The sequence below is a fragment of the Malaya genurostris genome, chromosome 2 (genome assembly GCF_030247185.1).
Source record: "Malaya genurostris strain Urasoe2022 chromosome 2, Malgen_1.1, whole genome shotgun sequence".
NCBI lineage: Eukaryota > Metazoa > Arthropoda > Insecta > Diptera > Culicidae > Malaya > Malaya genurostris.
In genome coordinates this window covers 192,702,924-192,718,134 of record NC_080571.1, presented here as the reverse complement: position 1 = coordinate 192,718,134, position 15,211 = coordinate 192,702,924, and the positions used below count along the sequence as shown (strand labels likewise).

Below are 15,211 nucleotides of genomic sequence, written 5' to 3'. Positions count from 1 at the left end.
CATATGTTAATGAAACTTTGGCACATAACAGGTAACACAATAAACTCAATCTTATAGAATAAAAAATCGTGAAATATTTTTTTTTCATGATTATTTTATACTATTTCTATGAACAATTGATTTCTGTCATGTCCTGTGCCTTTGAAAAATTGAGACAAAATAGCATAACACAATCAAAAGTTATTATTATTTATTTCAAAACTTATGACGATAAGAATGACTTTGCGGCTTGCTTTCACAAACGGCTTTTTTCCTATTTTCTTGACTTTCAGTACAAATTATCTTCATTTTTTTTATTTTCGATAGTAAGAAAGATACTAATTTCAATCAAATATCGCACTACAAAAAACTGCCAGACTTGCAAGAAAATTACTTCATACACAGGACCCGCAACCAAAAATATTCAAAATATTACAAGCCAAATTAATTTCTATTCGGTTTCGAGTAACAAAATAAGGCGTTTATGCCAACATTATTTGATGCACTACTTCGCTCCAGTAAAGAAAAATAAACCTCTATCACCTAACTGGTAACCTTCTCCGAAACTATGAGGTAATTGAAAACGAAGCACCAAATCGACCAATTTTAAGCACCAACATTTCACTGGAAAACATTCCTCATGGTCGCTTTGATATTGCTTTACAACACAACACAATCTATTGACTAAAACTAAGGTGTGTGATGACATGTCTAGTGATATGAAAACATGAATAAAAGTTACATTTCCCTACATAATTATATTCATTTTTATGATTCTATTGAAAGTGTTCACGACTGAGGAAGAAAACGTAAATCGGATAAAGTTTACAATCGTATTCCCCGCTATAATGACCGACATTTACATCAGTCAGTACAGTTATCTACCTGTATAAAGACTGCAAGAGAGCGTCTAATTAGTGAAAAACAAATATTCGTAATATAGAAAACTACCCGTATTGCAAAGAGAACCTGAAATTGCAAAACAAACTGTGGGCGTTGCTCCAGGTTAAGAATATTTGTTTTGCTATTGTCCAATGGTTCTTCGTTCTACTGGCATAATGAATCATGGGTAAGACCAAGTTACCCAGCATGCATTTGGGGGATCATAAGCGATCAGTGATTGTTGGTTTTTAGCATGCTAATCCGTACATTCAGGAAAGCTAGGCGGTGCTCTGTATACTTTTACTGCCTGAAGTCCCAAGAACACATAATTACTACCTTGTACCATACTTCTGAAATACACTGATATTACTGCGTTTCCCGTCTCAATTCCAACGGCTACTCTCGACCGATATTCATTTTCTAACATCATAATTGTCGATTATAAAGCACATAAGCGCCATGATCAAATATGCTCTAAAACTTACCGAAAATCATAAATTTCATCCACACTTTCAACTTCTGGGAAGCTCAGAACACCCAGGCATTGTTATACTGCCAGTAAATATATATGTGCAGATATGTATATAAAGTTTATCCACGTTTCTCCAAATAACCGTCGTAACGAACACGAAAGGATGAGATCCATAAATCCATGTCGTTTTTTGTTGGGTAATTTTTCACTAGCATCCAGAACTTTGATGATTGTGGCGCGCAAGGAACTAAACGAAATTGGTTTGGTGAATGTGGGGGAAGCTGTTTTAATTTCTTCATTAAATTACGAACCATTATCTCCTGCTGAACTAACAAATATATTTTGCTTCCTAGTCGTACCCAATCTGGCACGAAGTAGAATATTACATTTTATGAGTTCACAATACACCGGAACGTCAGCATCGGTGGATATTCGCTTATGTACAAACCGCTCCCTGTGTATACATATATATGGTTCCCGACGTTCTATTAAACATTTAAACCAGCAGCCCCATTCCAATAACGCCCGATTCGGTGAGCGAAAAACACACGTACGTACATTATTACGTATAAAGAAGAATAAAGTAACTTTTTTAAACAGATAAACCCCCATTATTAAAAATATTTCCTTTCGTAGTCTCCCAGAGGAATGGTATGGACGTTGAAGAGACTTCGAAGGCGAGATAGCAAGTGCCCTTATCACAATGAATACTAAACGCGCTCATGAATCTTTTATACAGCGTACTGGTGTATAACTACGTTGAAGCGATAAGCTTCTACGTTCTCTGTGAAACGTATATTCATAGCATGTTGGTATGTATTGAAGACTGTTCCGTGTTCTAGATATAACCGTTGAATGGGGGTGGAAAAATGTTGGTCGTCTATAGTATGCACGAAAAGTGGAAAATATATTACATATATTACATTAGGTAGCGGCTAGCATTACTTGTTTAGTGTGTTCTAGCGATATAGACAAAAACAGATCCGATATAATCGTCATATTTAACGTAGATTACAGCACGAAAAAAAAAAGAAACCAAATAACTAAGAATCGTTTTCCAACATCACATTTGAGAAATAATAAATACCTTTCGTTTGTAGCATTTTGTAAAGACGTTAATAAAGTTCAACTCCTAAGTTTATTGTCACAATGCTTTTTTTCATATTTTCCAGGATATTCGCAATTATTAGAGTATTTAATAGCAATTTTTTTTTGTTGACATATTGTGATAAGAAATGCTACACACAAATCAACATGACTCAACCAGCTAAATTTAAAAATTAATATAGAATGCTCTTAAACTCTTCAACAATTACCCCATTTTGCTCCGCCACATAGATTCATTTTGCCTGGATCTCTTTAAATGTTCAATGTTCAGCTCATGAATACATGCCAGCAGTAATCAAGGAGCGGCAACGTGTACATAAAACACCGAGCACCATTTTATAAAAGTCTTCTCTACCACGTCGTTTTATGCTTCTGTTTACCGCTTCTGTTATATCATGCGCTAATAATCGCAAAAAGGATAATAATCCTTGCGGCTAGGCGAAACGCTTCCATCCGTGGTCCCATACTGCAGTATGAAAGAGTAAGAGTGTATACAATCAAAGCTGCTGAGTGCTTGCAACGAAACATCATGGAGAACGTTAGAGAGACGTAAACTATCGCAAAGCTGTTTGTCCCACTCACCCGGAAAACGAAGTTATACCCATACACGAAGCATTGATGAAGTTAGGAGTTGTCTTTTTCTTACACGATGCTCTCGCTCTCTCTCATTCGTTTATTTCGTTGCTAAGGCACAAAACATGGATAGGATAAACAGTTTTTGTTAGCATACGGGAACGCCCATCGTACACGATAATGCAGGGGTATTTAACGATCTCATGCTGCACTTCTTACAACCAGTTTTAAGCCAGCTTTTGCGAACGGATGTTGTTGCTCCGCGGGTAGTAATAAACAAGAAAAAAGTGCTGATCGCAGCTTCGAACCTTTAGTAGCAAACTCGTGATTAGAATAAAAGCAACAGTATTAAGTTAAACCAATTGGGTGTGAATGTGATCTGAAGAAGTATAATCATTCGTGATACAACATAAAGTGACTGGTATTGTAAACCGTTCATTAGTGATTCATATAATTGGAAAAAAGTGAATCAAAATGCAGGGATTCCGCAACTACGCTATGGATGCAATTCAACACCGTGAACAGTCGATATCTGTGGATTTACTCAATGCACATCAATACAATTCTAAATCTTCGCCACCACTATCACCACTAAGTGGTAAGTTAATAACTTATAATAATATAATACGCTTTTGTAAAAAAAAACACATACAACTTCCAGTTAAACAAAGATCGCGTAACATGGTTTCTCGAAATTACAATCATTTTCAAATTCTGGCCTATTTGTTAAGATATTTTTGAATAGCTTCGATATAAAAAATCCCACTCAACTTTCTAAATAATATAAATGTAAATGTAGCACTAAACCGGATTACGAGGCCTAATCGCTCTATGAAAGCTAACAGTCCACACAAATCCACAGAACACGAAGTTTTCCAATTCGTTTATTACTTCGGTATATGGAGGTAAAAACGAAAACTGGAAAACAAATACTTTAATTGCCCCTTAGAAAATGGGGCGGTTCTGCTAATGTATATTTGTTTTACATCTACATCCTATTCGAACTGTTTGAAACACAAAGAATATTAAATTTCGATTGTCTACTTACTTCTTTCAGACTGTAACAGCCCACCATCAGAGCACAATCAACAACAGGCACCACTGGACCCATCTGTTCGCCGGTACCGAACCGCTTTCACTAGAGATCAGCTTGCCCGACTTGAGAAGGAGTTCTACAAAGAAAATTACGTCTCTCGACCACGGCGATGTGAACTAGCCGCTCAGTTAAACCTTCCGGAGTCTACCATTAAGGTTGGTATTAGAAAAAAATATCTTTTTTTTCGACGGTCGTTTGTAATGACAACACAAAAACAAGCCAAAACAGCATGTCTCGAGTCGTTTGGATGCCGAAACATAAACATTTACATATAAACAACTACCATTGGCACACTGGTGCCACATTAAATCACAGTTGGACAGTTGGACTGTATTCGGCACGCATGATCCTGTTCCAACCTTTCTCAGCATGACATACAACGGCTCACGAATTCCTCAGACTTCATAAAACAATATGCGCACGGAAGATCCTTCGCTCATCCATGCACCGCAGGAATGTATTCTTGCCCTAGGGCCTTTACTTTGAATCCTCCCTTTGGATGTCCGTACTGTTGACAGGGGCATTTAACATGGACCTGCTAACATAATCTCAAACAAGCAATTAATCAGTGGGTTTGAATTCTTTTCGCCGCATGCGTCAATAATTTCTCACGATTTCTTACGTTCTCTTTTCTGCGTGGCGTAGCAATACAAAATATTAGTTGTTTAATAATTATCGTATAACTATTATAAAATTAATGTAATTATCACTCACCATACAACGTGCGATTGATGTACCGCCCTATTGGTAAAAGCATATAAGCACAGACCGCGAAGCCGCATCTTATTCAAATCTCAGTCTGCCGATAGCGACCGCTTCTCGTGCTCCGTTTCATCATCATAATCGTTTCTCTTTCCTATTCTTCGATTGTTCCTCTTAAAATATTTTATGTTTCATCAACAACATTGACTTTATGGCAGTCTTTTGGCTACTGAATGTGAATAATTGAGTGTTTCTTCGATATGGAAGATATATATAATATTTACCACCGAGGTGTTAAGTGACCATTCCCAGGCTGCATATTCCGGCAAGCCTTCGATGTGTGAATCATTTTTATTGATGCGTGTGACGAGACGAGACCGAGTCGACAAAATATTAAAGTTTCAAAACAGATTGCTTAAAAAATGATTGTTAACAATTTCCTTTTTCGTTAATTTCAGGTTTGGTTCCAGAACCGTCGCATGAAAGATAAACGTCAACGCATTGCCGTTGCCTGGCCATACGCTGCAGTATATTCTGATCCCGCGTTCGCTGCATCGATCCTGCAAGCGGCGGCAAATTCCGTCGGAATGCCATACGGATATCCACCAGCTCCCATGCTGCCCCAGATGCCAGTTATACCACCTCAAATGCCGACGGCTACCACTAGTCATTTTTCTTATGGCTACCGGTATGCTCCCTATCCGATTCCACAAAGAAACACGTCGCTGCAAACCCCACCGTATCCAACGACCGCCGCTGCAATGCTTAGTACTATGCCTCAAGGATACACACCGCTATCCATTCCAAAGCCGCACACTCCCCCGCATGATCTTCAAAGTCCATCATCGCCGCATTCAGCACTTTCGCTCAGTCCTGTTTCAGATAAATCGAAACTGGATATTTCTTCATCAACTTCCAACAGCACAACTAGTCCGCTAAAGTCACTGAATGGATCCGCACAAGGTTTGCTCATTACAGCTACATTGACACCGAGCCAAACGATTCTGACGCCCTCACCGGAGAAACCAAAACTTTTCAAACCATACAAATCGGAATTGTAATCAATGCTGTTAGCTCTCACGGCCCTTTGTTCCCTTAGTTATATCAAATGATTCGATATTATTTGACATGCGCAGTACCTTGTTAGATTCTCCCATTAATGGCGGAGATGGTGCCATTTATATTTATTAGGAATATCACGTTAGACATATTTGGTTTTCTGTCTTTTTATTACGAAAGTATTTGAATCCTCGATAAAAATCAACACTTTAGGAGAACTGAACATGTTTATTGCAGTGGCGAATGTGTTTGCATCAAATGCATTCAAGTGATCGAAATTTTTTAGATAATTATAATAGAATCGATCGACGATTTAGTCAAATGTTATTTTAGTTTCTATTATTTAAGACCTTTTGTACATAGATCACGGCAATTGTATAAAATGTAAATATAAGACTAAAATGAATTGAATATTCAACAAATGAAATCAGTAATGACTTTCTATTTTCCATGGTAATATCACGAAACACATTGGAATATACATTAGACTAAACATTTCTGGGTAGCTCAAATTAATCAAAATCTGTATTCATCTAGTAATTCAAAAGGGAAATAGTGTTTCAGCATAAAATTGATGGATTTCGCTGTTTGTTATAAGAAACAACAATATGTAAAAATCGGTAGAGTAAACAAATCGAGCGTATCATTTTGGCCCGGATTAGCGGTTCAATGCGAGTCTTAAAAGCCAGTCTTTGTACGCTCGTGCCCCTACCTGGTATTATTCTTTGTGCCAACATGATCGTAGCATTAGCCATGCAATGATTATGTACGCTAAGAATCGGCTGTGAAGTCTGTTGAAACAGAATGGTCAATTTTCACATTATAAAGAAAACTTTGCTTTGCTATTTTTCATTTTATCACGAACAGAGACTGGTGTTTCCGGTCTAGACTGATCAAATTATGAGATAACGGACGGAATAATGTTAAGTTTTTTGTATATAGGGAGTAGCCCTTAGAAGAATTAAAAGATACATAGAGTATAACAGCTATACCAAAAATATACACCAGAAAACCGAACCTTCCCCATTACAAGTAGGTTTGAAATTTTCCCTACAAAAACACAGAATTACGGAAGCTTAACAAACTTAGGCTCGGTTGAAAGCTTCTATTAGGTTGTGAATTAAGTTCGGATATTACGTGGCTGTCACTTCTGCTTCCGGATATAGTATAAGTGTAATAACCGACAAAACGATTTTATTCCTTCGTACGTTATTCTCGGAGATGGCTGAAACACTTTGAACAAGCTTAAGGTCGTTTGAAATTCAATTTTGTATTGTGAATCAAGTTTGAAGATCAACGTACTGTCACTTCCGGTTCCGGAGGTATACTGGTATAAGTGACGTAACCAACAGAATGCATTTTTTTCTCCGCACAATTTTCTCGGGGATGGCTGAACCGAATCATACAATCTAAAGGTACTGAAAACTACTATTGGCTTGTGAATCAAGTTCGATGATCAAGTGTCTGTCTCTTTCGGTTCCGGAGATAGAATAGTATGTGTGACGTAAGCGACAAATCGCGTTCATTTTTCTATCCGTACTTTTTCAATAAGTAACCAATGATCAAGCTCAAATGCTGTTTAGTGGATACTATTTGTTTTGAGATTGTTGTCGAATATGCGACATAAGCGTTGAGTCACGCTTTTCTAAACTAACCGAAACAATCTGAATAATAGTTTGTTAAAAATCAGCCTAAACTCGTATCAGTAAAACATACGAAAAAGTATGTTTTTTAGTCTTGTTAAGACGACAATTTCAATAAATATATTTTTCCTTGAATATTTTTGAGTGATATGAAAATTTCGTTATTGCGGTATTTCAAAACAGTTACAATCGATTCTGTAATTAAAAAGTATGGGTTATTACTTCAAAGATAATACAGAATTTCCTATATAAGGACGTGTTAATCGTATTCGAACAATTTTTTTGCCAAAAAAGAAACCTGCTGTATGCAAATCGTGCCAAAATACTATGCTAAAGCATACTGTATTCAATCTTTTAATCGCTCAGACACAATTGCATTGAAAATTGTTTCTAATTTTGATGCCAAGCGTCATTTCATCGTACTTTGTTCAAAATTCCTACTATTGGAATATTGCGGAAAAATTGACATCCCTGTGAATGTTTGACGAATTTTTACAATCTATAACTTGTTTGAATGGTATTGCGATCTGAATTTTAAACCATATTTTCATTGATTCCACTCGTTCGGTGCCAGTGTTTTGCCCTGATAGCAGATCAATGAAACGGTTTTGTAAAGTTTGGTTTGCACGCATGCTGCTCGGAAAAGAAAACGGGTGCAAAATAGTTGCCCGCGAATTGCCCCGAAAGTGCATTTTTTCCGTACGGTGCAAATCAATGAAACACAGTGCACCTGTTTTGATTGCCCGACTGCACGAAAAGTGCACGAATCGAGCAAAACACTCCACGAGTGTTCTCAATGAAAAACGACATTAGTTTCCAAGGTTAATTGAGACAAATATTTTCAAGAAAACTGCAAATTTTGACATAAAAGTTTGTATAAGTCGTAATGTAATCATATTTGAAAACTCTCAAGTGGGACATTATGCCGCACGCGCCGTATTCCCCTGACATAGCTCCTTCTGATTACTGCTTATTCCGACGGATACAGTACGATCTGGTAGGTCATCGGTTTACTTCTTTCGACATTTTCTCGAGATGGAATTCGAAAATTGTCCAAGAGGTGGGAAAAAGTAGTAAATAGCGATGGACGATACTTCGATTGACCATTTAATTAACTTTATTTTGAAATAAATGCAATAAATCTTTCAATAGCTCAGAAAGGATTATATTAAAATTGAATCTAATTCTGATTCCAATCGTCATTTCATCGTGTTTCACTCAAAACTCCAATTACTGGGATATGGCGAAAAAATCGACATCTCCGTGATTAGTTGACGGATTCTTACAGTCTACAACTCATTTGATTGGTATTACGATAAGGTATCATAATTTGAAACAATTTTTAGTTTTCAATAAACACCGATAAATACAGCTTTATATCTCGACACCATATGGTTGCTTGTAATAATATGGTCTATAACTTCTACGAAGAAATGAATTCACTATCATGCAGTATAGGCTAATTATAATCTTAAGCTCACTTCTAGGTGGATTACTGACGATTTTAATTATATGAAGAAAAGGGGACAATTTCAATTTTTTTTGAAGGCATTTAGATTCCAAAATCAACCTCTGAAGCGCAAACAAAAAACGCGCTTTGGTGTAATTGGGACCACTGTGCATTGAAATAGGGAAATAAGTCGCATACACAAAAATATTGGTATCTCCGTTAAAAATGGATCTCTGGCTTGTTAGATAGAAATCACCGTGTTAAATTTAAGTCCCAAAACATATTTTGTTTTGGCTGTGACAGAAACTGCATTTTATTACTTTGAATAACTCAGAAAGTAATCATGAGTTCTAAAACCAAAAACAATAGCGTAAATACTTCCAGGAAGATGTTTAATTTGCAACTAGTTTGGTCAAAATCGGTTCAGCCATCTCTAAGAAATATGGCTCCTAATTTTACACACACAAACATTTGCTCAGTTCGTCGAGCTGAATCGATTGGTACATGACTCTCGGCCCTCCGGGCCACGGAAAAGCTTTCCAAAATTTGAGCGAATACTATGCCTATTTTTAAGATTCATAAAAAAGGTAAAAAGAAAAAAAACAGTATAATAGTCGATATTCCGATGCTCCGCAATTTATACGCATTGATAGAAAGTTGATTTTTCGACGGTTCGCACTGTTAGGGTTGAATTTTTATTCTTCATTTAAAGCGATGATACTAAACAAATTGAATTTCCTTCTTAATTGGACATTTTTTCAGATTTTTTTCATATGGCAACATAAACTAGAAGATTTCATTTAAATGTGTAAGAGATTATGAGAAAAATATCATTACATCATTTTCTTATGAGCATTAATAGGAGTGAGAATCGCAGATACGAATCTAATTTAATGATTTTCCCATATCGACGCTTGCATAACGCAGCAATTAACAAAATGTATCACAAGCCATGCAAGAGATTGGGAATGATTTAGGGTATAGTTGTCATTGCCCTTATTCTCATATTGAAATAACAAAGGCAGGTTTGGTGTTTTCCAGTTAATTTAATGTGGTAAAAGAACCTCTGAATGCTGCCAATCACCACGCGCGAATGAAAATAGGGATTCGCCACAAACGATAAAGCAATTTTCCGGTTGCTATCGTTCCTCCCCATATTAAACACGATCATTTATTTCTAAATTTCAATATAAACGATGGTAATAAATCCATCTTCTCATTTGCCAGCTGGTAGTCAACGGGAAAAGTGCAAAACATCCACGAAAGAGCTTTGTAGAAGCTATACGTAAGGAAACGAAGGCCCACATTCAATAAACGGGTTGATGAATGGAGGACAGGGTAGGCGAAACTTATTTAACAAAGCAAGGAAAAACAGATCCAAATAAATTGTCTGTCTGTAATCAGCTCAATAAATTCATCACATGATTCTCGCTTAATATATTTGTTATCCGACGAGATTTAGAACAACCGGCTGCTACTGATAGAAATGTTGAGGTGATATAAACAAACTGCGCTGACGGGTATATTCCACCCCACGTATGCGAAGCGCTTTATTAGTACATAATGGGTGGATTTTGTTGCTTATATATTTGCTACCGCCAGAAAGTGAAGATACAAGTTGTGTGTTGATACACCTATAATAGAGATCTTTTGTTATTTGTAACTACGTCGCGCTGCACGAGATTGAGATTGTGTGAATGTATACAATCGAATACGTTCATCCATCAAACCCACAAAACAGCCCTCGAATGATACAAACACTGAAGTTTTGTCATTTCTTTGAGAGCCATTTCGCTGAAAGACACTTCACCGAAACCTATTTCACCTCAAGCAGAAATTAATTGTGCCAATTCAAACACCAAAACTAATTTCACGATTAATGTATGGTTTGGCGAAATAAAAAAACTACGAAGCTTTGTTCAAGCTACTTTTAAATAGACATATTATTTCTATAACAGCTATAGTCCTGAGGTATCCTTTGCTGTATCAAGCATTCATTCTCAACTAATGCGGTCCATAATGACATAATTACATAACTGGTACAATTGCGTTTGAGAGGTGGTTCTCTAAGCAATCGTAGCAATTCGCGGTTCATACGCCATCTCCACATTCCGTCTTCTATATGCATTTTACCATGGGCCATGAAGAATAATATGTCATGAAGAATAACCTATCTAATGAGCTTCTAGGTCGATTTCGTGCGTTGGTGTACTTTTCTCCATAGAAGAATTTTTCTGGGTTCAAAGGACGCACGATTTCCTGCTAAAGTACGCCTTTGTATTTATCCGCTGGTTGGCGGTACCAATGAGCCCAAATACACGAATTCGCCAACCACCTCGATATCCTCAAAATTGTTGTCAGCATAAACAAGACGCTGTACAATCGTGCCAATTCTTAATTTTCTAATCACACATTCAGCAGGGTGTCTCACGAAAAATTTCGAATTTGAAAATGCAATAATAAAAATAACTGTTTGAAAGATTTCAATGATTATACATTTATTTGAAAGGTTGATTCATGAAATTTTTTTTATGAAAAATGGACAGCGCAACGTGGCACACAGACCAAACAAAACAATCTTTAAACAACTTTAAAATTCTCCACTGGAACTGATATTGTATTACATTTCATTACGTTTACTGTCATGTTATTTCTGTAACACTTATATATCTGTTTTTGATTTCGGGAGGGGCCACGGCCCTTCCCTCTGGGTACGTGACTGTGTTACGCCAACCATCCAGAAACAACTGAAGATTTCAAGCATGAATTTCAAGTTGCTATTGGTGGCATAATAATAGCTGTGACTTCCGATTCCGGAGATATAATGGTCTAAGTGACGTAACCGACAAAACGCGTTGTTTCCGTTGCGCTCAATTTTCTCGAACATAGCTGAACTGATTTCAACTAACTTAGGCTCATTTGGAAACATTTGGTTCTATAAATAGGTTTGAAGTTCGAATGACTGTCACTTATGGTTCCGGTGGTATAATGGCATAATTGACATAAACGTCAAATTCGCTTTCTCTCTGGCTTCACCCTTACTTTGATATGGGGCGCTTTTTTAAAATTCTCCCTATGGAAGTATAGATAGAACTTAATCGTGTATATCTCGGGTTGTACCAAACGCAAGAGCATAATTCTTTCTCCATGCCATCAGAAATATGACCAGCAATCTATGATTGAATTTTCAACAGTGTGATATAACTTTAAATAACCCAAACGTTAGAGCAAATTCAGCAACTGCAAGATTCATATGGGTGGTCTATAATGTAAATGAAACTGGAACAAACGTATCCCCAGCAATCCGTTTTAGTTTTATTTATTCGACCAGTTCTACTGTCAAATTTAAAACTGGTATACATTGCCGTTCTATTTTTTCTATATTTGAAACACAGATAAAACGATGTTGGGGCTGCCAGTTTATTTTGTTATAATTTCTAGATTTAGAGTCTAAAACTGACATAAATTATACATCTAGAACTAGAACACTCCTGAATATGCCCTTAGGATTCCTCAAATTTTTGGAAACAATGAGGAAAACTCGTCACGATTGCTTGCCTTTCTCGTACCCGCAACGACGGTTTCGAGATAGTTAGGCACATGTCAACCTCGACGTTCAACTGGACGAGTATAAAAGGTAAACTATGGTCGAAAATCGATCATTTCTTCGCGTGGTTTGGACGAAACTGGACTCCTTTCACCAAGAGCAGCAACACCATACCATCTGTGTGGTATAAAACCTCAAACACTCATTTAATTTTTCGACGGTGTGTCGAGCCTTCACAACCAGCAACAGAAACAACAGAGTATCAGTAATCGCATCACTGATAATGTAATACTATAATATAATACTTCTACAAGGAAATTGATGAAAACACATGGTAAAGTTCGTGGGTATTTCAAAACGAAATTTATAAACCAGAAGAGATTAGATAGTAGAAATATCAAATGGCTTTCACTCCTGGTTCCGGAGATATAATGGTATAAGTGACGTAACTGACTAACCGCTTATTTCCATAGACAAAATTTTCTCGATTCAACGAATTTCGATGTGGTTTACTTGTTTATTTGCAAGCAAAAGCAAAAGCAAAGTCTTGGCCTTACATTGCTTTTGTGGAATTTGGCCTTTCTGTTTCAACAGACTTCGCAGCAGATTCATGGCGTACAGAATCGTTCAATGACTAGTATTACGATACTAGAATCCTTCCCGGTCAGACCTCGAGCATATGACAACTGGCTTGTAAGACCAGCGCCCTACACAAATAAAAATATTTTGTGAGTTTACATCTATTTGCATGCACATATTTGGAGCAGGCAATTAAACATAAAGTTACTTTACAGTTCTGTACGTTTCAGTTTAATTTAATCGCAAAAATAAGCGTTAATTGAAAAATGCAGTTCTATTCATTGGAAATTCAATGCAATCCAACTCAGTTTTGCATCGATGATGGTTTTCAATCAAATTTCGATTCAACCCATGTCTATTCCATGTTACTACTGATTTACATGTCGTGTACATTCCATTATTTCTTTCTGTGTATGCATTGAACCACCAGCCCGGGCCTCGAAAGCTACAATAGCCAATATTTCCAGTTCGGGATAGATAATCTCATATGTGACGAAACCGACGAATCCCAGTGTTTTTAGTGGAGATTCCTGAATCGATTTCGAGAGAATTAGACAGGGTTGAAAGCTACTATTAGTATATTAAATAAGCTCACAATACCAAGTTCGAGGATAGGATCTTATGAATGTTTTAATAAGACTATTTAAATGGCAAGAAAAAGGAATATTCACAACACTAGATGGATTAAGAATAAGTTTCTCTTATCGTGGATTTATCAACTTCTCATAGTAACAGACCGACAGGCACAAGCCACAAATCTGGTAATATTTCGAATATGTCACAAATAAAAAAAAAAATCTATAGGTGGACTAAGCTGGTGGTCTGACATTTTCTTTATTTATCGTGTATGAAGAAGAGTGACAGACTGTGATTAGCAGTTTGTTTCTATTTGAACAAATAGTTTTCACCTTCCAATTATGTCTTACGTTATTATAATTACTAAATGACGCGTGGCAGTGATTTATGTTCATTTCGAAGGTGACAGAGCCGTGTGTAATGTTGCTAATATGATCAAAACAAGGGCAAATGCTTTACTTTTGTCATTAGTGTACAATAAGCATACAGGTAATGTTGTCACAGTCGATAACGTACTCCCGCTGTGTGAACAAGCCGTACGTTAACTTTACGTTACTGGTAGACAGAACCCAACCCAACGGAAGACAATTATAAGCAGACGAAAAGTTGTCCTAGTGTTCATATAAGTATGCGAAATGGATGTTCACATAGATATAAATTTCTTTGTATTTATTTTATTTTTATTCGAATTTTATGAAATTTTACAACTTGATTGTTTTGTTGATCTGCACCATAGTCAAATATTAGCTGAAAGTGGGTCCTATATTTTCCTCTGTTATAGTTGAGCTGCACATGTGGCTGTGTGCATATGCTCGTATGGACTGACATATTTGCTATTATTTTCAGTGGGTGCACACAGTTAAAAATTTTCTTCTTTTTCCGCCAAGTGGTGTGATAAGGCCATTCAAACAGTCTCTTTTTTCATAAGGATAATTTGTGATGCGAATTTTGCGCTGATAATTTCTGGCACAAATTCATTCAGATTGATTCAGTTAGTTAAGAAAAACGAGCTTCAGCGCTTCCGTCCGAAAACATTCTCGAAACTAAAATCATCAGCAATAATACACTTGAACTTGATCATTGGTCACATTCTGAAAAATTTGCTGATAGAATAAAAAAGCGTGGGTTTTGTCACTTATACCACTATATCTTCAGAACCAAAAGTATCTTCAGTTAGATCTTCGAATATGATCAATGATCCAACAGAAGTAGGATTATCCAACGAGCCTAGGATTACTGAAATCGGTTCTGCCATCTGCCATTTTTGTCGGTTACATCATTTATATGTACCCGCATAAACGCATATCACAAACTAACTATACTAGATATCACCAAACGTTCTAGAATATGGCTTGATCATGAATTATGGTACTTTTACACGCAGAATTACGTATCTAAGACTAAAAGTGACAGCCATTAGATCTTCAAATAGCAGATTTCAAACTAGCCTTAGTTTGTTAAAATCTGTTTTAGCAATATCAAGAACGAAGTGTGAGAGAAAAAAATGCATTTTGTCGGCTACGTCACTTATACCGTTATGTATCTT

The 15,211-nt window shown here is 36.6% G+C and overlaps 1 protein-coding gene across 1 annotated transcript; it reads left to right on the top strand.

Annotated features, from left to right (window-relative positions):
• The first annotated feature begins 3,349 nt into the window (after positions 1-3,349).
• Positions 3,350-6,096, top strand: LOC131431178 (segmentation protein even-skipped). The gene is made up of 3 exons (XM_058596739.1): positions 3,350-3,611; positions 4,071-4,264; positions 5,270-6,096. The coding sequence occupies exons 1-3, from the start codon at positions 3,488-3,490 to the stop codon at positions 5,870-5,872; spliced, it is 921 nt and encodes a 306-aa protein (XP_058452722.1). The 5' UTR covers positions 3,350-3,487; the 3' UTR covers positions 5,873-6,096.
• The last annotated feature ends 9,115 nt before the right edge of the window (positions 6,097-15,211 follow it).

What these genes read in the sequence shown, in the direction of transcription:
- LOC131431178 (XM_058596739.1), top strand. Translation starts at nt 3,488, where the DNA reads ATGCAGGGATTCCGCAACTACGCTATGGATGCAATTCAACACCGTGAA. An exon ending in ACCACTATCACCACTAAGTG is followed by an intron (nt 3,612 to 4,070) that starts GTAAGTTAATAA and finishes TACTTCTTTCAG; the next exon opens with ACTGTAACAGCCCACCATCA. An exon ending in TTCCGGAGTCTACCATTAAG is followed by an intron (nt 4,265 to 5,269) that starts GTTGGTATTAGA and finishes CGTTAATTTCAG; the next exon opens with GTTTGGTTCCAGAACCGTCG.